At 35.6% G+C, this 23941-nt stretch overlaps 1 protein-coding gene across 1 annotated transcript; it reads right to left on the bottom strand.

Moving 5' to 3' along the window:
* Window positions 1-21409, bottom strand: LOC128223195 (uncharacterized). The gene is made up of 10 exons (XM_052932486.1): window positions 21348-21409; window positions 4731-4794; window positions 3366-4121; window positions 3204-3257; window positions 2569-3057; window positions 2319-2369; window positions 1564-2043; window positions 1325-1379; window positions 886-981; window positions 1-337 (listed from the first exon to the last, which is right to left on the bottom strand). Exons 5-10 carry the CDS (start codon window positions 3029-3031, stop codon window positions 1-3), a joined length of 1482 nt encoding a protein of 493 aa, XP_052788446.1. The 5' UTR covers window positions 3032-3057; window positions 3204-3257; window positions 3366-4121; window positions 4731-4794; window positions 21348-21409.
* Window positions 21410-23941: the final 2532 nt, after the last annotated feature.

The raw sequence follows: 23941 nt of genomic DNA, 5'->3' as shown, positions 1-23941 counted from the left end.
TCAGCTTATTTTAAACTCTTTTATCCCCTCGTTATAAACAAGCAGATGATTAGTCCATTTACAAAAAGCAACATCTTCTGGCCACATCACACCGTCCTCCTTCCCCAAAAGTTTAGTGATGGTGCGCGTTTTGGGAATTACAAGACACACGGTATGAGATGCAAAACTAGAAACGTATACATGTCCTGCAAAGTCCTCAGTGATGCCATTTGGAAGACAGAGTTTGTCCTTGTCTGCAGCAACACCGATCACAAATCCTTCACGTGTCAGCGCAGTAACAGTGTCGTTCTCTGAGTCAATGGTATATATTGTTTTTTTATCTAAACCAATCGCCAGACTACAAGGACTCAAAAGCGTTTCGTTAAATTTAAGCTCATTCAAAACGAAGAAATTCATATCTAGGATTGTTATTTTACTTTCTGGTCGTCCAAATGCAATTACGATATGATCGTTACTGCAATTTATACCTTTGCAATGTTTACCAACGAAATAGTCATTTTGGAAAGAGATTGAGCCCGAAGGAGAAACGGTGAAAATCTCAAATGTTCCTTTTGAAGGAAACGTTACAGCAATGTCAGTTGTTGTAAGATTTGTCGAATCATCCGCTTTACCGGCATTGTCACATGTATGCAGTACACACTTGTTTACCCTATCAAAGGTTTCTAATATAGAGGTTTCACGAAAAAAGAAAGTAGTCAAAATAACAAGTAACCGTTCAGACAAAACTGCTAATTTTACATTATCTGTAACGTTCGACAGTTGTCCTGTGTAGCTATAGACCAACTCGAGCTCAGGCGCCGTTGTGTTATAACTTAATGCTGGTGACATTCGAATATCTACTACTTGGTCAATGTTGGTGCTGAAGACCGCTGTCGCATAACTTACAGTTGGTGGCCTTGGAAAGTCCACTTCTTGGTCAAAAAGTCGGCTATATGGTCAATGTGGGTGCTTGGATCCTGTGCGGTATAGGTTATAGCTGTACTGAAATTGTACGACACAAGATATATGATAATAATCGTAATATTAGTAAAGAAAACATTAACAATGATATCGAAGATCGTATTTCATTTCATGGTCATATAAATTGTTCATGACAATTCGAGAAGTAAAATATAAAACAAATACAAATGATATTCTTTTCATTTCTTGCAGTTCTCGTGCTTTCTTAATTTCTTTTCCCACTTGATACGCTTATTGAAAATTGTGAAATTTCAAAATCCTTAAGCGGTTTTAGAATTATGGAGCGGACACGATTTGTGACGGACAGACAGACAACTCCAAAAACAATGTCTCCCCATTTATGGGAGGAGACATAATGACTTACTTCTTGCCATCGAGAGAATCTAAGAATTGCAAATCTGATGAATTGGCGTTTTCTTCTGAAATATTCAATGTGCATTATTTCAGAAAAGTGCATGAACCAATTCCATTTTACTGCTAGCTTGTTAAAGTACTGTTGATTAAAAATATGCTGGGAACACATGGTCATGCTAGTGTCATGCTGATTTGCAAAGAAATTACATTTAATTCATAAAAACAGACAATCATGCAGCGAATACAAACCTGGTTCAGTTTTGACAAGCGGCACCACCGAGGTGACCTCAGTGGCAGTTACAATACCCTCATAAGAGAAAATCATTTGTTGACCAAAGTCGTCAATGCATCTTTGCAATTTGTCAGAAGCCATTGTAACAATCAGATTAAGCTTTCCATCGTTGACAAGAGGCAGAAGCTTGTCAAATTTCTCCAACCAGCCAGAAACCCTCTGTCGATCGTAATCATACTTTCCCGCCATGTCCTCAACAATAAGCAATGAAATATTTCGTACAGGAAAACTCATGATTTCATCAATCTTTCCAACAATAAGGAATTGGCCAGTGCAATATGAATCTGTAAATGATAGCGCAACCGAGGCCAAAGATTTAGTGTCATCGCCCGTTAATAATACTACTTTTGAAGAGCACATTTGTTGCTTAACCCTGACAACAGCAGGCGATTTAGGGTTTATCTTTGGGTAATAACTTTTGTAGGCCGAGGACATTTCTGAAATAAGGAAAATCCAGCTGAAGGCTTTCTCATCAGATAGTTTGTTCCTAATCTATAAAAGCTTAAAAATGTTCAATCAGAAACAATATTACGTTTGCTCTTGCAATCATGTTCTTTAACCATAGTTAGTATTTGATTTGTTACAAATGATTGAGAAAGTAAGCAAAATATATTCGCAAGAAATTGACTGTTTAAGATGTGAGTATAATTCTTACCATACTGAACATTTCATAAATCCGAACACAAACAAAGCTAGAAGGTAAATAACATACCAATCATCGATTGCATTGTGTCTGTTGATTGAGTACTGATTGACCAATCTTCTAAAAAGGACAATTGTTGTAAGCTGTATTGACATATTGCTTAAAATGTAACTAGTTCATGACAATACACAAAGGTCACACAAAAAGAAGTGTTAACATAGTGTATTATAATATAGAAAATAGTTTTAGCATACTGTGTTTAAAACAAGAAACGACAAAATATTAAGGGACACAAAATTAACAAAAAACAAAATACTACCTTCGTGTATATCGTCAGGGCTTTCGGCTGTATTGGGACGATCAATCTTCACTGGATTTTCTAACAGATCGTGTCTGTTGCAACTCACAAGCACTTTTTGAAATACCTCCGTCTGTGAAACTATCATGACTGAAAACGTTTCAGCAGGGTCATTGATACTCAGCTGAATGTTGTCAAGAATATCAAGAAAGGCTTTTGTTTTTGCATGATCAATGTCCCCTTTACCAAATGGACAGAATATTAAAACCAACTCTACTTCACTGGGTTCAATGTGTTCCCAGTTAGAAGCAGATGAGAGCAAAACACAGTTGGAAGGAGTCTGCTCCAAATCCTTGATAGCATACAAAGCAGCTTCAATATAAGACCTGTTGCCGTGTCCTGTTATAAAAACATATTTTTCGTTTCTAAGCCGGGTTCGTATTTCATCGATTTCTTTTGGGGGCTGAACTTCATCGACGGGCATTTGCTTTGACAGTCTAACAAAATCCTCTGAAATATATTTTTATATTTTAATAGAATATAAGCAACATAATGTTATATATATAATCTACAACGTACTCACTGTACCCTACACCTTCTTTAACCATGAATAAATTGTCAAATACGTCTTAAGATCGAAATATACATTGACTTACTTCTGAGCCTTTCCAAGATAGGGTCAAGAGTCCTTATTCGTTTTACAGGATTTCCTGAAATGTAGACAAACATGGAATTGATATGCGATTGCCTAACCAAATTTTCAAAAATACTTCGTGCACAGTGTCGTTAGTTTTGTTATAACGCATGCATATTCTTACCTGTGTTACTAGGACGGTGAACAGTAGCGTCTTGAATGATTTCGGAAGTTGACCTACAATCTGTTTCTACATTTCCCGTTTGCTCTCGAAGGTGACACAGTTCTTCTCTGACTTGTTTTAGTTCAATTTTTTTTGGTCTTCTATCTTTTTGTTTAAAGACGAAATTTCTTCTTTGAGGGCTGACGATGAATCCTCGGCATATGATGTGTACCACAATCGCATCGTCTCACCCAATCTTGGAATAAATGTACAACCACTTTGATCCCTTATCTTTTCCTTTATATCTGTTTCATAAGAGGTTCCTTTCACAAAGTATGCAATAGAAAGAGATGCTGAAGAAAGACTGTTCCATTTTGTTTTATAGTCTTCGTCCGATAAACTTGCAGTACTTGCAGAATGTTGCAACTCGTTTCTTATTTCTTTAATCTTGATCATATCACCACGAATAGGAGCCACTTTCGTTCCATATAAACCAAAAATGAGCGCAGAAAGCAAAGAAATGTCCCATTCTGACTCAATACAAGATCCACTACTTGGATATATCTTGATGTACTGAAATGACTTGATCGACTTTAAGCGGCGCACTTCAGTCTTTTTGGTCGTCATGTAAGTAGCCAATGTAGAGTAAGTTGAGCCAGTGGAGAGGTCCTTTCTAGCACAGTCTAAAAATAGCTCCAAAACCACTTTAGTTGAGATGTCGATAAGCAACGTCACCAATCGGTTATATTTGTCGGACATCGTTTTAGCTGTTTTAATCTAAAATGTCATTGATATATAAATAGCACCCCGAAAACGGAGGCATATATACGTGCGTGATAAGAAAGTCGAAACATAAGAAACAAAGGTAAAGCAAGTTCACTTGACGATCCATCTAATGCAAAATTAAAAGAATCTTTGCTTTGGTCTTCGTTTTGAATCCAAAATCTAAACGGGTCATTCGTATTTAATCCGTTGTTCGGAAATTTGACCATTGCCATTTTACCCAAACATCTAATCGCATCAAGGCCGTTACTCCCATGAGATAAAGCAACCTGATCGGGCTTATTTGTTTAAGTTTATAAAATCAATAGGGGTACCGGGTAATGTAGTTTTCAGGACCAACCGTCTCATAAAATGTGAGGAACGTATTTAAGTATTAATCAGATACGGACAAACATCCCGAACTAACATAAATCGCCCTGTCCACAAAACGTGTATAAAAATGTTGTATCCCGCAAATAGAGTAAGATACCAACTACCTATAGATATCATCGTCATTTCAAACTGCAGAGCGGAACGAAAATGGAAGGAAGAGTGTCAAATGTGTGCTTGCAATATACACAAATGCAACGGCTAGTGTGTAAAACTATGAAAGGTCGAACTCACGTGTACTCAAGCTCATCAATACTTAAATGTTGCATCAACTGTACCAAATTCCTTTATTTGAGTCCTGAAAATAAATTGTAACAATTCAAGAACCAGCTGTACCGCAATATCAGTCTGTTAACATCGTGCATTTTAGATAAGAAACAAGTACTGTCGCAGTCAAGTGACAAATGCCCCATTTTGGCCTCAGACGGATAGCCATTTTTCAAGCAAAAGTTTGTAAAAATATATATGCCCCCTCCCCCCAAAAGGCAACCAAATAATCATTTCTCATTACATGTCTCGAGGGATAGTGGGTACATACATGTACACTTTTGTTCTATGTTTAAATCACATGCACGTACGTTTATGTAAATTACTAACTTCAACTTGTTTCCATGTTTTATCCAGATACATATACAACACGTTAATGTTAATTACAAACTTGAACCTGCTTTCACATTCAGGGTACATGTATGTACCTTGATGCTAATTAGCAACTCGTTTCCATGTAAAAGCCACATACATATACGTTAACGTTAATAAACAAGAGCTGTCACAGAGACAGCGCGCTCGACTATTCTACCACTTTCCGGTGTATGGATTGAACAGTTTTGGCGAAACATGCATGGATCACTGTTGGATTAGATTTCAATGCAATACATGATGTGCTGGGATATTTACATAAATTGAAATGGAAAATATTTGAAGTGGTACAGAAACTTTAATGTAAATTCTATGTCGAACAAGAGCTGTCACAGTATGTTCCCGAATGTGACATTGACCTATGAACAAGGTCTGTACATGAAAAAATAATCTTGCCTTTACGTGCCAAATGCATATGGCAAGTTATTTTAAATTGCCTCTGAACATAAAAAATACCACCCATAGTTGACAACCTACACTCTTATGACCTTATATTCAGCATTCCATTGTGAAAAAAACACTAAATGTATCTTTCACCTTAGAGGTAGGGGCATGGGTCTTGAAGGCGACACGTCGTCTTGGTATGTCGAACACATGTGGCAAGTTATTTTAAAATCTGTCCATACAAGAAAGAGTTACAACCTGGACACGACAACCTATACTCTATATCCTTATATGCAGCACTCCATTGTGAATAAACACTAAGTGTGACCTTGACCTTAGATATAGGGAAATGGGTCTTGCACGCGACACGTCATCATGGTATTTGGAACACATGTGGCAAGTTATTTCAAAATCTGTCCATACAAGGGAAAGTAACAGTCCGGACACGACAACCTATGCGCTATGTCCTTATATGCAGCACTCCATTGTGAATAAACACTAAGTGCGACCTTGACCTTAGAGGTAGGGAAACGGGTCTTGCACGCGACACGTCGTCTTGGTATGTGGAACACATGTGGCAAGCTATTTTAAAATCTGTCCATACAAGGGAAAGTTATAGCCCGGACTCGAAGACCTATACTCTATGTCCTTATATGCAGAACTCAATTGTGAATAAACACTTTAGTGTGACCTTGACCTTAGTGGTAGGGACATGGGTCTTGCACGCGACACGTCGTCTTGGTATGTGGAACACATGTGGCAAATCATTTCAAATATGTTCATACAAGGGAAAGTTACAACCCGGACACGACAACCTATTCTCTATGTCCTTATATGCAGGACTCAATTGTGAATAAACGCTAAGTGTGACCTAGACCTTTAAGGTAGGGACACGGGTCTTGCACGCGACACGTCGTCTTGGTATGTGGAACATATGTGGCAAGTTATTTTTAAATTTGTCCATTCAAGGGAAAGTTACAGCCCGTACACGACAACCTATACCTTATGTGCTTATATGCAGCACTCCATTGTGAATAAACACTAAGTGTGACCTTGATCTTAGAGGTAGGGATACGGGTCTTGCACGCGACACTTCGTCTTGGTAAGTTGAACACATGTGAAAAGTTATTTTAAAATCTGTCCATACAAGGGAAAGTTACAACCCGGACACGAGTTATTGAGCCGGACACTCGGACGGACGGATGGTGCGATTTTAATATGCCCACCTTCGGGGGCATAAAAAGGGGCATAATTTTGTCAAAATGTTTGATAGAGGTACCAACTCCGGTGTACAGGTTAGGGGCATGATGGTGAATAAGCGTGCTAAGTTTTAAAGCCAGATGTCAATGGACTTCGAAAATATTTGAGGAGGTACGCAAACTTAAACGTAAATTCTTAGTAGAAAAAAGGCATAATTTTGTCAAAATGCTTGATAGAGTTACCTCCTCCTTTGTACATGTTGGGGGCATGATGGTGATTAAGTCTGCAAAGTTTCAAAGGCATATGTCAATGGACTGTGAAAATATTTGAGGTGGTACTTAAACTTTAACATTAATTCTAAGTCGAAAAAGAGGCATATTTTGGCAAAATGCTTGATAGAGTTACCCCCTCCAGTGTACAGGTTGAGGGCATGATGGTGAACAACTGTGCAAAGTTCCAAAACCATATGTCAATGGACTTTTAAAGAAAAATGTCTCTGAATATTCTTTAACAATTAACTTCAGCTCTTATTCTATTTAAATAATGCAAACTCAGTGATTCTTTTGGGATAATTTTAGGGCCGAATATCGGCCTTTTCTTCTCATCAAAAACCTTCCATTATCCCCGAAAGTCATCACCCCAATATCAGATATTTAGTAACAGGTTACAAAACTGATCAAAACGAGTATAATATTGTAAACATTGTCAGATTGCCTATTGCACCTTTTTGTGAAAGGAGATGTAAATGATAAAGATCTTGTATCATTTATATGATGAGTTAAAAGTTCTTCAAACCCACCTGAAAAATAAAAGAATTTTGGACGATTTGGTTAATAATATAACAATATAATGTTAAGGCAACTTTTCAAAATGTTTACTATTTAACTCATTTGTCGTTCATCTTTTATTTATATAAATATTTTTTGTAATGTTTGTATTGTTTGTTCTTTAAAAATAAATTAACGGGTTGTCATGAACTGGCAATTCCAAAAAGAAAAGAAGACAATAAAGAAAACAAGAGATGTGTGTCAAACATTTTGCCCCACTGAGCGCCATGTTGTAAGGATTATTTGGACAATTGAATGAAATATGCATGGACCGAAATGAAAGCTGATTTTTAATTGACATTGGATGCCTTTGAGACAGCTTGAAGATTATGACTGTTCAAAGTGTGAGGAAAGTAGGAACAGTTTTAATTCATGTTCAGATTATGACTGATATATGCAGATAAAATGTATCCTCTTAGCAGCAGGGAATAAGTAAATATGACGTAGATTTTAACGATGAATGAGTAATGACCTTGACCTTTGACTCTATAAAATCAAAATCAATAGGGGTCATTAACTGGTCACCCCCAACCTAAATGTCAAGTTTGAGGGCCATGTGTGCAGGCATTGACGAGATATCTCGCAGACAAGTTTTTTGTGTTAAAGGTCACTGTGACCTTGACCTTTGACCCGATGACGACATCTACTGGTCAGGCCCAGCTCTCTAGTCAAGTTTGATTATTATAGGTCCAGGCACTGTTGAGATATCACTCGAAGAAGCTTTGTTAACCTTTTTGCGTTAAAGGTCACTGTGTCCTTGAACTTTGGTATGATGACCTCAAAATCAATACAGGTCATCTACAGGTCAGGCCCAAACTTCATGTCAAGTTTGATGACCATAAGTCCAGGAAGTGTCGAGTTTGCGTTCAAGGTCACTGTGACCTTGACCTGAGATCCGATGACCCCAAAAATCAAAAGTGGACATCTGCTGGTCAGGCCCTACGTCCGAAACAAGTTTGAGGGCCATGGGTGCAGGCATTGTCCAGTTATCACTCGGACAACCTTTAAGCATTCAAGGTCACTGTGACCTTGACCTTTGACCCGATGAGCCTTAAAATCAATAGGGTCATCTACTGGCCAAGTCCAGCCTCCATATCAAGTTTGATGACATAGGTCTATGCATTGTTGAGTTATCACTCGGAAAAGCTTTGACAACCTTTTACAATTAAAGGTCACTGGGACCTTGACATTTGACTCGATGACCCCTTTAATCAATAGGGGCCATCTTCTGGTCAGGCCCAAGCTTCATGTCAAGTTTGATGACCATACGTCCAGGAATTGTCACTCGGATAAGCTTTGGTCTACCGACGGACCTACCGGCCGACCGACTGACCGACATGTGCAAAGCAATATACCCCCTCTTCTTCGAAGGGGGCATACATAAATCATGTTCCCTACTTCGTTTTTTCCTTTAATTTAAACTTGCATTATCCACTTTGCATTTTTATTGAACGTATTTCTATTCAAGACATTCTTTGCGAGCAAACTATCAGATAATATTTTTCCTGGTGTCCGGAAAAATCCGGCCCGGGTAACCGCAAAATAGCTGAAATTTGTTTACTGTCTTTCTTGTCGGGACAATTTTGCAGGACGCAACGTTCTTGTTCTCTTTCCGGTTTCAATAACAATTAACTTTCGGCTTTTCGTAATGTAAAATACACGTTTTACGAGAAAATAAGTGTGACTGTCAATTGATTATAATCTTTAGTAAGCAACAGCAGTTTCACATTCTTCCATGTTTAAGAAGCTACAGGAATGAAATTTGGGCAATGTGTTCAGTATTTTAAACATATATCAATGTTGTCCTTGGATTACCTTGAATGAGACCTTTGCCATACTTTTTTTTTTACTTTCAGCAATGAAAATTGGACCTTGTGTAGAGTTTTGAAAACAAATATCAGTGTTGTTCTCGGAAGACCTTCGCTGTGAACTTTTGACCTACCTGCTAATGTTTAAAGCTACGGCATTGAAATTTGGACCATGGGTACAGTTTTGTAAACAGACATCAATGTTTTCCTTGGATGACCTTGACTCTGACCTTTTGAACTACATTGTTATTCTTTAAGCTGCAGCAATGAAATTTGTAGCATATGTAAAGCTTTAAAACAAATATCAATGTAATCCTTGGATGACCTTGACTGTGACGTTTTGACCTACTTTCTTTTCTTTAAACTACAGCAATGAAATTTGGACCATGTTCACAATATTGAAAGCAAATGTCAATGTAATGCTTGGATGACTGTTACTATGATCTTTTGACCTAATTAATTTTTAATGAAGCTTCAGTAATGAAATTTGGGCCATGTGTAGTGTTTTATCACTTAATTAAACAATTATTAATGTCTACCTCGGGTGACCTTGACTGTGACTTTCTGACATACTTTCTTGCTTACTTCTTTAGCCCCCATAATCACATGACATCATGATTTTACACTTTTATGGACCGCTTAATAGGGAGTGACCCACAACAATAATATAACAAATACAACCAAGAAAGAATGAAAGAAATAATGAATCAACAACTATGAGTTGTGGAAAGCTCCGTTCATAATTCTGGTTGGAAATGAGGTTCAATGACTTTGCTTGACTTTGCTTGAAGTTTGTAATATTTATGTATATGTGTAGTGTTTCATCACTTATCTAAACAATTATCAATGTTTACCTCGGGTGACCTTGACTGTGACTTTCTGACATACTTTCTTGTTTTTAAAACGACAGCAATACAATTTGGACCATGTGTTCAGTTTTGTAATCAGATTTTAATGTTGTCCTTATTTCACCTTGACTGTGACCTTTAAAAAAAATAATTAGCTATTTTTAAGCTGCAGTAATATGGACCATGCCGCAGCTTTGAAACAAGTATCAATTTTATCCGCAGATGACCTTGACTGACCTTTTGACCTACTTTCTTTTTTTGAAGCTGCAGCAAAGATGTGTACAGTGTTGAAAACAAATATCAATGATGTGCTTTGATGACTTTAATTGTGACTTTTTGACCTACTTTTTTATTTGTAAAGCTTCTGAAATTTCGACCATGTGTACAGTTTTGAAATCAAATATCAGCATTGACATTGTCAGAGGACCTTTCGACATATATTCTTATTTTTAAAACTATAGTTTTGACATTTGGACCATGTCTACAGCTTTGAAAACAAATATCAAGCTATATTGATTAAAAAGGTAAAATACTTTTACTCAGGTGAGCGATTTCGACCTGATACTGGTACGTATAAAATTGCGCAATTAGCGATTATTTTGTGGATGGAAATTTTAATGATGAACAATGTCTCTTTTATTTTAATTCATGATACTCATGACTGGAATTGATTAATTTACTGAAAACGGTTAAATAAATAGTATGTATTTTTCAATTGTCCAATAGAGACTCGGTTCAAGATTGCATTCAAACGAGTGAAAGGGCAATTACATTGAATAATCTTTCTTCTTTATATTGATAAAAAATCGCTCTTCGCTCGCTTTGGGTTTTATTAAAACTGAAAAAAATGTATTTTTATTTTTTCGCTCGCTCTAATTGTTTGGGGGCAAAAATCCGAGGAACAAAATATTAATTTGGTGTGTCCTTAAATGAATTTATATAACCAGATATTACTTGCAAAATGAGGCGAAAAACGCGACTGTCCTAAAACTACTGCTGTCTGAGAATCACATGCATAGTGGGCAAGTATTCAATATTGATATCATCATTATCCTTAGAAATGCCTCAGTGATTCCTTTCAGCCCATGGTCAGCTAAATATACAGTCCAAACAAACACTAAGTTTCTTATCTTAAAATTAAGTTCAATCTTAGTTGCCTTTTGAATATGGTCCCTAGTAAAGTATTTGGATGTTGGACTGGGATCTGGTTATTTTGTAATATTTTCCTAAAGTTAGTAACCGCAATTCTCGTTCATCGGAGGTTTGATAATGATATATCTAACCTTTGATTCAATCGCTGCAAAATCGAGTGCAAAACTATATATATACCATTTCCTGATATCATCGTCGACCAATCAAAATACTTGTTACATTTAGCAAACTTATCAAATATTGAGCATTGACCATAGATTCGCTGTTTTGCCGCTGATTTATTTTTCATTAATTTTTGAAAGTTATACACTCTGTTTTGATACGAAAATAAGTCTTTAAAGCACATTGCAATGTTCATGGAATGACCATTAACACAATGTATTCAGGTACTTAACTCCATGATTGACAATCATTTTAGTGAAGTAATAATTTAAATTGGAACAAGTCAATCGTTAAATATTGAAATAAAGCTACGAAACATTATAAAAATAATAATAAGATGCACATATTTCGCAATTGCAATTTAATTTTTATCGGGACTATACTCGGGTAGGTGCAGGAGAGACAATACTGTGCAATATTTATGCAAAAAGCTACAGAAACAAGCTCAGTAGAAACAAGTTTAAACATAAACCCAGTTTAGTGGCACTGGGCAAATCCCAAAGACATAGAACACAAAATCACAAACAAAAAACAAAGAACAGCACAAAACTCCACAAACAGCAGAGTGCATACATACTATAAATAGAAAATAGGTATGCTTATCAATAATTGTTAGGTACTGCCTTGAAACGGTCAGTAAAGGTAAATTTACTGGGGGTTTAAACCACAAACCTCACTCTTATCCCAACAATCCTTAATAAAGATAAAACGCAAAAGGTAAATATTATCAAAGTATGCATTAAATTGAGGAAACTTATCAATAAAATAAAAAAAATAATAAAGGTATAGGTTAACCCAAAGTTCTTCTATGATTAGAGATCCAAACTCTATCTGCAGACGAAGGGATACAATTCAGAGCACCTTATGCAAGCCATCGCACCATTAACCACAATGCGTTGCTTTAATTTCCCGGAAATGTTTGATATTTCTGGGTTTCGGATATAGTCAACATATTAATAAACGAATTTAACCTAACGAAGTCGGTTTGAATGGCGATACGCAATTTTGTGTAAAATGAAGTCCTGTATCCTTGCAATTAACATTAACGTGTTACTTCCCTTGGATGAAAATAGGCCATGTAAAATGGAGGCATTGGCAACACTTTCAGAATCCGTCAATGACAGACACTGAGACAGTCAATGGCATAACATAAGGTAGCGATTATAAAATGATGACGATCTTTACGATGGTACCCGTATATGTTAGAAGAGAACTCCGAGCTGGTTGAAATGGATTGAGTTACTAACAAAAATTGCAGTGATCAACATTCAATTGCAATACATTGGACAGGAATTGATACATTGCAGATTTGTTGAGACAAGGAATTTGGAACAACCAGCATTCCATTATATTGTTTTGCATTTGGCTGTTTTAAGCCGGCATATTTAATGGTATGCTGTGTTGCATTCTACTTTAGAAGATAAAAGTTTGAGTAATCGAAGTTGAGTGAAATCGATATTTATTTAATCAAAGGAGGACAACCACAATAACATTACATCTGTGAGGAAAGTGTGCCCAGTTTTGGGCATGAGCGTATAACACCAGCACAGCACTCTTATCGGTGCCCCAGGTTCATTAGGGGTTACCCACAAACTCCACCCCTCGCCCTTTTATCTAAAGACTGATTAAGACACCCTTGCATTTTACATCAAAGAAAACTTACCAAAAAAACGCTCAAACACTAGCATTGAACTTCAATTAACTTAGCTAACCAGGCCGTTGCTTACCCAAATACACTACAACAAATAGGAAACCTGGAAATTGATAGGTGGATTTTCATCCCAGCCTGCCCCTATTTTTTCACCCCCCATAAGATTTTATTGAATTAAAAAAAATGTTAAACTAGTATCTGTATTTGCATACATTGTATCAGTTCACTACTGTCTAAAAACAGTGTTTATTCTTTGATGTACATGACTTTTTTGTATAACATTTACATGAATAAAAGGACAGTTGTAACTTCATTTATCATGATTGTGGTGTGTCTATAAACTCATGTTTATGGTCCCTTATGCAACAAGAAAGACCATGATCACAAATTTAATGGTGAAAAATTAATCTTATAAAGAATAGAATACCCCCATTATAAATGGGCCATTCATAATCTGGATGGAAATCAATCTAGCAATTAATTTATATTGGCAGGGATGTGATTTGTCCGCGGAATTCCGCAGATCTAATGGCCCCAGGGACCCCCTGCCCCCCCCCCCCCAAAAAAAAAATAATAATTAAAAAAATGAATTTTTTTTAGCTGATTTAAAAAGTTACTAGAGTGCTTTTGTTTGTTAGAGTTGATATTCCAGTTTGCCTCAGATTTAAAGTGAGGAGAACCCTCAAAAGGGTTTCTAAAAAGCCAGTTTTTCTTCTACGGCAGAGTGGTTTCAGCCCTCCAGCTGCCAGGTCGATCACATCCCTGATTGGCCAAAAGCAGAGACCACTTTGGGGTTTTATAGACTGTTATTAAAATACAACAACAGTTAGTTTTCATTTAAACAAAACCCACTTATTTTGCCTATTTATATAAGTATGTTGTAGAATAAATCTATATACAAATCATTGAGCTAGAGTTTTGGGTCTTTAGCCCCCATAATCACATGACATCATGATTTTACACTTTTATGGACCGCTTAATAGGGAGTGACCCACAACAATAATAAAACAAATACAACCAAGAAAGAATGAAAGAAATAATGAATCAACAACTATGAGTTGTGGAAAGCCCCGTTCATAATTCTGGTTGGAAATGAGGTTCAGTGACTTTGCTTGACTTTGAAGTTTGTAATATTTACAGTCCTCAAAACATTGACCCTTAAATTGTGCAATTCTTAATAGCAGCTTGATTTACAAAGGGAAATTCAGGGGCAGCTCCAGTATTTGACACTGAGGGGGCTAAACCTTTTGATTTGCACCCCTCCCTCGGAACTGAAATATATTTAATTTAAAGTGGTGGCAGTGGGATTTGAAATTTAAACAATACCTGGTTCGAAATGATGTACTTTGGGAGGTTTTTTTTTAGGGATGCAAACGAATATTCGAATATTCGAATATTCGATCGAACGTTTAATATTCGAATGTCAAAATTGGTATTCGAATATTCGATGCTTTTTGTTTGGTAAATATAATAATAAACCTTTTTCCTACATCTGTGCTGTTGTATATATTAGCATGTCTTGTTTTTACAACGATTGGCCTCTAATTGCCAGAGGCGTGACGTGATGACACTATACCGGTACACGCGTCATATGTTAATTAGGGACACAAAGTCGGAGACTATAAACAGTACCCGTAATTTTACAAAAACTGGCTATAAGACAAGTGGCATCAAACAACTTTCAATTATTTTCGGTAAATTCTAATGACCATTATTGGATAATAAACGGAATCGGCAACCAAAGTGGTGTCATGGCTGTCAATTAAGCTGTGCAGTATTGCTCAAATCGCCGTAATGATATGGATGACATGTGCTAGTTATATGCTGTTTTCCATGTTTCGATATAACATTCGTGCTTTGAAATGTAACTGTATAGAATAGCAATTTAGGTCATTGTTATACAATAGATGGGTCAATATTCAGGGTTGTTTTCGTTTTATTATTTATCTAATTTCCGAGTAGGTTTGGTGTTTTCATAGTTATATTTAGTAGATGTCAATCCCAGAACGAGGCCGCTCATCCTACAGAACGACCCGTTGGTGCATCATGACATTCAACCAGGCATTTACGATCTTCGCCTTTTTCAGTGGCTATTGTTTTTGTTCGATATTTTTGTAAATGGGGAATTTCATTGCCAATGTTTGGAAAAATCCGGGTCCTTCGCGGATACCGGCTACAACGAAGAAGGGTTAAAATGCCCCGGCTATTACTAAAGCAAACAATAAAAGTTGTTTACTACATTTCTTATACATTCATATTGGTAATCGAATATTCGAATATTCGATCGAAAGAATTAACGAATATTCGAATATCAATTTTGCCATTCGTTTGCATCCCTAGTTTTTTTTAACGCTTTTTATCCTGTATTGAAATAACAAGAAACCCGCAATTCGACGAAACCAGGTTTTTAATGATTGACAGAAGAACTTCAGCCTGTGTCTGTTTTTTTATTTTTAGTAACAGTGACCTTGACCCTAGGGACCCCAAATGCAATCCATTGAAAGGTATCCATAAACTATTCCTTTATACCAAGTTGCGTCAGGATATGTCAACCGTTACTAAAGTTATTCAGTTTCAACCGTTTTTCTATTTTTAGTTACAGTGACCTTGACCCTAGGGACCCCAAACGCAATCCCATGAAAGGTATCCATAAACTCTTCCTATTGAACAAGTTTGGTCAAGATATGTCAACCCTAACTAAAGTAATTCAGTTTCAACCGTTTTTCTATTTTTAGTAGCAGTGACCTTGACCTTGACCCTAGGGACCTCAAACGCGATCCCATGAAAGGTCTCCATAAACTCTTCCTATTGACCAAGTTTAGTCAAGATATGTCATCCCTAACTAAAGTTATTCAGTTTCAACCGTTTTTCTATTTTTAGTCACAGTGACCTTGACCTTGGCCCTAGGGACCCCAAACGCAATCCCATGAAAGGTCTCCATAAACTCTTTCTACTGACCAAGTTTAGTCAAGATATGTCATCCCTAACTAAAGTTATTCAGTTTCAACCGTTTTTCTATTTTTAGTAACAGTGACCTTGACCTTGACCCTAGGGACCCCAAACGCAATCCCATGAAAGGTCTCCATTAACTCTTGCTATAGACCAAGTTTAGTCAAGATATGTCATCCCTAACTAAAGTTATTCAGTTTCAACCGTTTTTCTATTTTTAGTAACAGTGACCTTGACCTTGACCCTAGGGACCCCAAACGCAATTCCCTGAAAGGTCTCCATTAACTCTTGCTATAGACCAAGTTTAGTCAAGATATGTCATCTCTAACTAAAGTTATTCAGTTTCAACCGTTTTTCTATTTTTAGTAGCAGTGACCTTGACCTTGACCCTAGGGACCCCAAACGCAATTCCCTGAAAGGTCTCCATAAACTCTTCCTATTGACCAGTTTTAGTCAAGATATGTCATCCCTAACTAAAGCTATTCAGTTTCAACCGTTTATCTATTTAAAGTAACAGTGACCTTGACCCTAGGGACCCCAAACGCAATCCCATTAAAGGTCTCCATAAATCTTCCTATTGACCAAGTTTAGTCAAGATATGTCATCCCTAACTAAAGTTATTCAGCTTCAACCGTTTTTCTATTTTAAGTAACAGTGACCTTGACCCTAGGGACCCCAAACGCAATCCCATGAAAGGTCTCCATTAACTCTTCCTATAGACCAAGTTTAGTCAAGATATGTCAACCCTAACTAAAGTTATTCAGTTTCAACCATTTTTCTATTTTAAGTAACAGTGACCTTGACCTTGACCCTAGGGACCCCAAACGCAATCCCATGAAAGGTACCCATAAACTCTTTCTATAGACCAAGTTTGGTCAAGATATGTCAACCCTTACTAAAGTTATTCAGTTTCATAGGTGAGTTTGACGCCGCCCGCCCGCCCGAACAACGACCTTCGCCATTCTAATAACCAGGTTTCAGTATGTGAAAACCTGGTTAAAAAGTAAATATGTTTGTAACAATGCAGAGAAACCTTAAAGCTGCACTCTCACAGATTGAACGTTTGGACAACTTTTTTTTTTGTCTTGGAACGAGCCAATTTTTGCGGAAATCCATGGAAACCAGTTATATAAGACTGCTGACAAAAATTAGATCGCAGATTTTTATATTTATCCACAAATTGATAAATTTAGATATGCAAGAAAAAAATATCAATCATGTTTTTCCGGTCCGGATCGAAAAATCCGACCCTCGGGCACGCTGCGTGGCCAGTAACTCAGCAAGCCTCGTTCCCGGCTTACGCACGTGCCCTCGGGTCGGATTTTTCTATTCGTACCGGAAACACATGATAGACACTTATATTGAAACATATTGTGTTAGTGTGATGAAAATCAATTACGAGCAATATCTTGCAGTTATCAGTATCTTTTTCAACATTCTATAAAAACAAGTATCAGTTATTTTGTTTATTTTTTATGATTTTCATCTCCAATGCATTGCGTGGTCAGTCAGAGTATGAAGTATTTGATTGGATATCATGAAGATGAATAGCTTTAATAAGACAACATCATAAAATGATCAAGAATACATGGAATACTTATATATGGAAAATCAAATTTATATAAAATGTAAAAAAAAAAATCAAAAAAATATATCTGCTCTAAAATTCATTATGTAAAAATAACATGTCCTGGACCACTTAGTTGTACAGACTCAAAATATTTGCAAGTTTTTTTCTTAATCTTTCATCATGTCACTTCAAATATTCTTAGAAGTTACATACATGTATAAAAAATGCAGGCCTCGATCAATATACTGCAAAGCTCTTACAGCTACATGTATTTTCGCTTTTATTTTTGAAGGTATATAGATTTTAAAATTCAAATGGACAAATGAAATTATAAAAATGCTTACTTCAATTTAATATTAAAAAATATTATTTATACTTCAAAGAAAGTATTAATGTGCCCCTACAAATGCGTTGACATATCTATAATTTGAAATCGTATCACACCACTAGCAGATTCAGAGGGGGGCACGCGCCTCTAAAATCGTCGAAGTTCACTTTTTTATATCAATATGGGAAACAACAGTAACAAAGTATTTTCAAAATGCACCATTTCTGACTACAAATGGTTAAAGTTCTCTAGACAGTGTAACCCCACATCACCATGCAAGCAATTTATGTCATATACTTTTGGTTCTAAGGGAGGGGCACATGACAAAAGATTGCGCCCCCTCTAACGTCAATTCCTGGATCCGTCCCTGCACACTTACCCACAGTGATATAGTGGGAATGAGCTCCTACTTTGGTGTCATTTGACCTGTACAAAATTTAGTGACATTTAACCTAAAATATATTTTTCTTCAGATTCATCAAAGGGGTCATTCCTACCAACGATCTAGCATAAAATAACTATGAATTACTGCACTTTTACAAAGTCAGAAAATCTCGAAATGCCTAAATAGTCTATAAAAAAGTTCCCTAAATGTCCATTATATTGGCTATTGGCAGATTCACTCACAGTATTCAATTGATAAATACCCAGTTTTTTTATACCTAGTTTTTTAACTACTTTGTTATTTACATAGCTTGAGCTTCACAATCCCTTTGTCGGTCCCAAGTCAAATGACTGCCACTCAATTCATTCACACTGCCATGGTATTTAGCTTGTCTACACCATCATTTTGCTCACGGCATTGCAATCCTTTTGTGTGACACTACCATTATGTCATTTTAAATTATGGGAGTTTTTTTAATTAGAAATTTAAGTGCCTCAATTTTTGATGGCAGGCAGTTTAATTTTTTTGTTTGGGGGGGGGGGGGGGGTCTTCAAACACCCCTGCATATTATACTGGTACTGGTACACTTGTTTATTCACATATTTAGACTTCAAGAACACAGCATTTATTGTCAGTTTGATTTTGAAATTGTTTGATTTGATTGAATATATTGATTCCATACTTTCTTTTGATAACATTCAAATTACAAGCATCATTTGAATACTCTGAAAGATTGTTACAAAACTACTCGCTTATGAAAATGATTTATACTCAATAATATCTTGTATTAAACTTAAAAATTATCAAACTTTTACATCGTAATGTAATAATTAGTGGTCAAATATGGTTCAGGACCAAAATGTAAAAAGCATATGAACATTAAAAAAGTATCAAATAAAATATGCATATTTTCAAATCAGAATCACATACAGGAACTGGGACGATATATTATAAATAAATGAGCAAGGCCATTTTAAATGTTTTTCTCCTATATAATGATTCTGTATGAGTCTAATAGTTGTACATATATACTGGAACGGCAAAGTTTCAAACCTGTCGCCGTGTTTGAATTTTAACGGATTCAATATGTAATATTTAAGAAAATGTGAGTTATACTTGTAAATTTATCACCAAACAAGAAATATGAAAAGTTGAACTCTTGTCTTAATCCGATTGTTCACAGGATTCCTAATTTAAATTGCGTCTTTATTTCATTGGCCATAGGCAATCACCATGGTTTGCCGACTCCAAAAGAATCAATAAATAAAGAACGGCGAAACGTCTCTGATTTGCTGAAATTTTCGCTGTTTAAAGTTTGCACTCAGAATCGGGGCAATTGACCAGAGTGTACACATAGCATCATCACTCTGGTGGATGAGAATGGTAACCGCTCAATCTTCATCAATAAGTATGGTTGTGTTAGACAATTTGTAACAGTTATGAAATAAATAAAATTGTTTAAATCGTAACTACTAAAAAATATTATTTAATCAAAAAATATATTTTTTCAATTGAATTTTAGGTATTTTATGAAAAAAAAAGTATTTTATGAAACTAAAATAAAAAAATAGAAAAACAAATTTGCTGAGAATGACATTTGACAGAGTTCCTTTAAATCAAGTGTAATAGTTATATGAAAATAGCAAACCTTTTAATGTGTTTTCGCTTTTCTTCTATTCTTCAAAATCAAATTAAAAAAGGGTAATATAACGTGTTCGCTGAAGTTCTTTAGCTAATGTGAGCACAGCTACAGTAGGGTTGATTATGCCTAAGAATAGTTGCAACCTAATCCATACTTATCAATAACTGAACGCAATTCGCTGGAATAATTAACATTTCTCAATATATATAATATATATAATATATAAAACAAACATGTTCAATATATCTACCTTGTCTGGTAACATTCACCTGATATAAACTTCCGACCGTTTTATTTGGGAGGTGCTAAAGCTCTTTCCGATATCAGATTATTTTGATACCAGGCAAGGTGATAACTGGTTATTATCAGATGATAAATCCCGGTTTCACCTGGCGGGGAATTTACTGCCTATTGATTTAAGGTATGATTATCGAATAACGAACGCTTTTTTGTAGGCATATTTTATGACACATTTTTCTGTTGTATTTTTCTGTTGTACCGGTCTAGTGATATAGCTATACAATTTTGGCGAAGTGCAAAGTAATATAATCAGCCAATCAAAATGTTTCATATTTTAGGTATCTTTAGAATTACACGAAAGGCAAATGACAAAAATAAAAACAAAAAAATGTATGAATATAATTGTGTACAATTAAATAGCAGTGTAATATGCAATTTCAAGTAATGTTTTAATTTAAACATTCATGATGTTTAAGATCACAAACATATAATGAAAAAAAAATTTAACCATTTAATCAACCTTATGAAACATTTTTATGTCGTTATAGCATAAATGGACGTATTTTTATATTTATTCTGGTAAAATGTACTTTACCGGACCATTTATCCATCATATTTGTATTAAGTACATGTACATTTAACAAGTGATTTACGTATAGGTAGACACTTAAACGCGTTTGCGAAAACACCTTGCATTCACTCTAATTGTTGTGTATTTGCAGGCGACACATTTGTTATAAAACAACTTTTTGCACCGTTTATTCTCGCAACTGACCGGAATATCAATATATTCTGGCGTGTGGCATAAACACCATATGTCTTGATCTTCAAAGATATAGGCATTCCCGGAAAAAATATGTCGCCCTTAGATTTCGATTTTTAAACTTATCTAAGTTGACAAGGGTGAAGGTCGACTAAGTATAACTTAAATGACGAAATTCACAAAAACACATGTTTTGCCATTACAGGCCTAGTTTAAGCCATCTATAAGTGACAAAAAATAACAAATTAACGTTTACAATTGAATTACCTTCTATTTTTACCAGTTATAGCTTAATGAGTTTACCTTCTCTGAGTTCGTTTTGTCATTCTCCAGATGTGATGATATGGTTAATACAAATTTTACATGATAAATACTTCCTGGAATGTTAATTCACCGTATAAATGTTACATTTATCATATACAATGAATGCGAAGGACGTTTCACTATCCTTGATTAAGTTCCATTTTACAACGTCTACTTCAAAGCCAATTCTAAGTTGATAATGAATTTCTCTTCTGAAAGCTCTGCACACTTCTTCTCTGTTTAAGTGTCATGGCGGCTGAAATAGGATCCCAAAAGAGAAGCTATTTAATGGTTGACCTAGCATATATATATATATATATATATATATATATATATATATATATATATATATATATATATATATATATAAATAGAAGTGTTTAAAATATGATACCCTATAGCCGGCTCGGTAGTGTTGTGCACTTTATGGTTGCAACTTCGGGGCTTGCGCCCCCTCCCCAGAAACCACCAAAACAGACTGTAAACGTGTGACTGGTTGTATTGACAATTAAGCCAATTTTAGCCTTAATTACCTTAGAAGTGCATTTCGGTTTAGTATATGCATTATTTCTCTACCATACGGACATAAAATGTTGTCTCGGACAATTAGGGTTCAGCTGGCGCGTCGGGTGCACTGGAATATCAATGAAGCCACCAGACAGCATACACTAAAGCTGTATAAACCACCGGAAATCATATAATAAACTGTTATGGTGCTCGTCATCATATCAACTGCTTATTTAGGGCATTTTTTTTTTCAAAAATTAAAATATTTTGATTGAAATCTTTTGTCAAGATTCCAAAGAAAATATATTCTAAAGAAAAAAATGTAACTCAGTGTAACTCATTGATATTGAGCAATTACAGTCAAATACATTTTTTGCTATCGATTATTTTTTTGAAATATTGAAAATACGTTTTTTACCAACTAAATCTCTTAGGAAATACATTTTAAAAGAGTAAACACATCAATATTTTGAATAATGCTATGCTTTAAATGATAATTGACAGGAGCATTTTAGTGATATTGGGGCCATGTTTAAACCCAGTAGCCCATATGTTTACCCATATTTCAAGGGAAAAGCTAGTGTAATGAAATAATTTAATATATTAATTCCGGTAAATTATTCAGTTAAATAAAATGGCATTTCAGTGTTTTAAATAGTGAAAATAAATTTTTGAAATTAAAGACGTTCTCACAGGACATCTCCCAGTTTTGATACAAGCTGGTGCCTTTTCCTGAAAACTATAATTTTCCTTTACTTTGTAGGCATATCATTAACAGAAAAAAATGTTTGTTTTAATGTAAGATCATGAACACAAGAAGTAAATATTTCACTCGTCGCTTCACCACTAAGGAACTATAGCTTTGTGTGGTCACTCGGTGAAATATATTGCGATCTATTGCGTTCTTTCATTGAAACCAACAACTGTTCTCTATGTATTTGGCTTCACAGGATTTATTGTGCATTTAAATTTAACTCCAATATACGTTGAAACATCTTGAAGAAACTTGGGTCACGTATGTCCTTATCAAATCAACGCGTAAAATTCATTTTTGAACATCCTCAATGTCAAAGGCAATACAAGGAGTAGTGTTTGAAGCTTGCATGTTTAGTCCGCTGTACTTCAAGGATTTTGATAGTACAGCCACTATCTATGGTCAAATGTTCTTCTTATCAAAGCGGGGTGCAGAACTGCTGTAGTAAGTTATGGTCATGGTGAAGGTCACACTACCGGATGTAAGGTTTAAGCATTGTACTCTATATATTCTAAACTCTTGGAAATATTGTTACGTTCCGCTGTAGGCGGAAGTGCGTTCATACTACGTTGATGTACTTGGTTGGTAACATGCAAATTGGTAAAACCCGTTCTCCGTGTGGATGGGGAATATACAATGTACTGTATATAAGGCAGTCGACCTCTACAGGGACGAGCATGCTTTTCTCTGAAGGTATATGTTGGCCTTGCACGGTACAATATGTGAACACATGCAAGCAACTAAAAATATAACAATGGTATTGAAAAATGAATATAATTCCGACTTGTGTTGTATATTTACTGACCAGTATAGATTTGGCTTAGGTTCATGTCATAACATAAGACTAATGCCGTGTTAACGTACATGCGTGTCCACGTCCTTTGGTTTGGATGCAAGAGCTTACCATCGGTAAATGTCCGACACATGTCATATGGTACTTCAACACCAAAAATATCCAAAAGGCAGAGAACAAAAAGTGACGAAAAGCTTTATTTCGGATTATCTTCAAGAATAAAAATAAAACTGTTGTTTCCGATCCGCCGAAATCAAACAAATATGTTTCCATTTCATAGTAGCATATTTGAGGAAATGTTATTTCAGGGTAAATGCAATGTGCTTAGTATGTGGTAATAACAAGAGAGGATCAGATACAACAACATGTTAACACGAAGACAATATTTATTTCAAACCAAACAAGGGTTAAGAAGGGATAACTAGACAACAATGGATCCAAAAGTTATAATTATTTTGCAGTGCACAATATTACATTCTCATATATTAATGCTATCCGTTTTATCAAATTTATTTCTAAAGTTTACGAGTAGGGGTTTGG

The sequence above is a fragment of the Mya arenaria genome, chromosome 17, assembly GCF_026914265.1.
Source record: "Mya arenaria isolate MELC-2E11 chromosome 17, ASM2691426v1".
NCBI classification, from domain to species: domain Eukaryota; kingdom Metazoa; phylum Mollusca; class Bivalvia; order Myida; family Myidae; genus Mya; species Mya arenaria.
The sequence above is the reverse complement of the archived record's forward strand: the minus strand, read 5'-3'. Positions and strand labels throughout refer to the sequence as shown.

Coding starts and splice junctions, on each gene's coding strand:
- LOC128223195 (XM_052932486.1), bottom strand. CDS start 3,031: ATGCCCGTCGATGAAGTTCAGCCCCCAAAAGAAATCGATGAAATACGA. Junction 2,370..2,568: donor CCCTGACGATATACACGAAG/GTAGTATTTTGT, acceptor TGTCCTTTTTAG/AAGATTGGTCAATCAGTACT. Junction 2,044..2,318: donor CACAATGCAATCGATGATTG/GTATGTTATTTA, acceptor TCCTTATTTCAG/AAATGTCCTCGGCCTACAAA.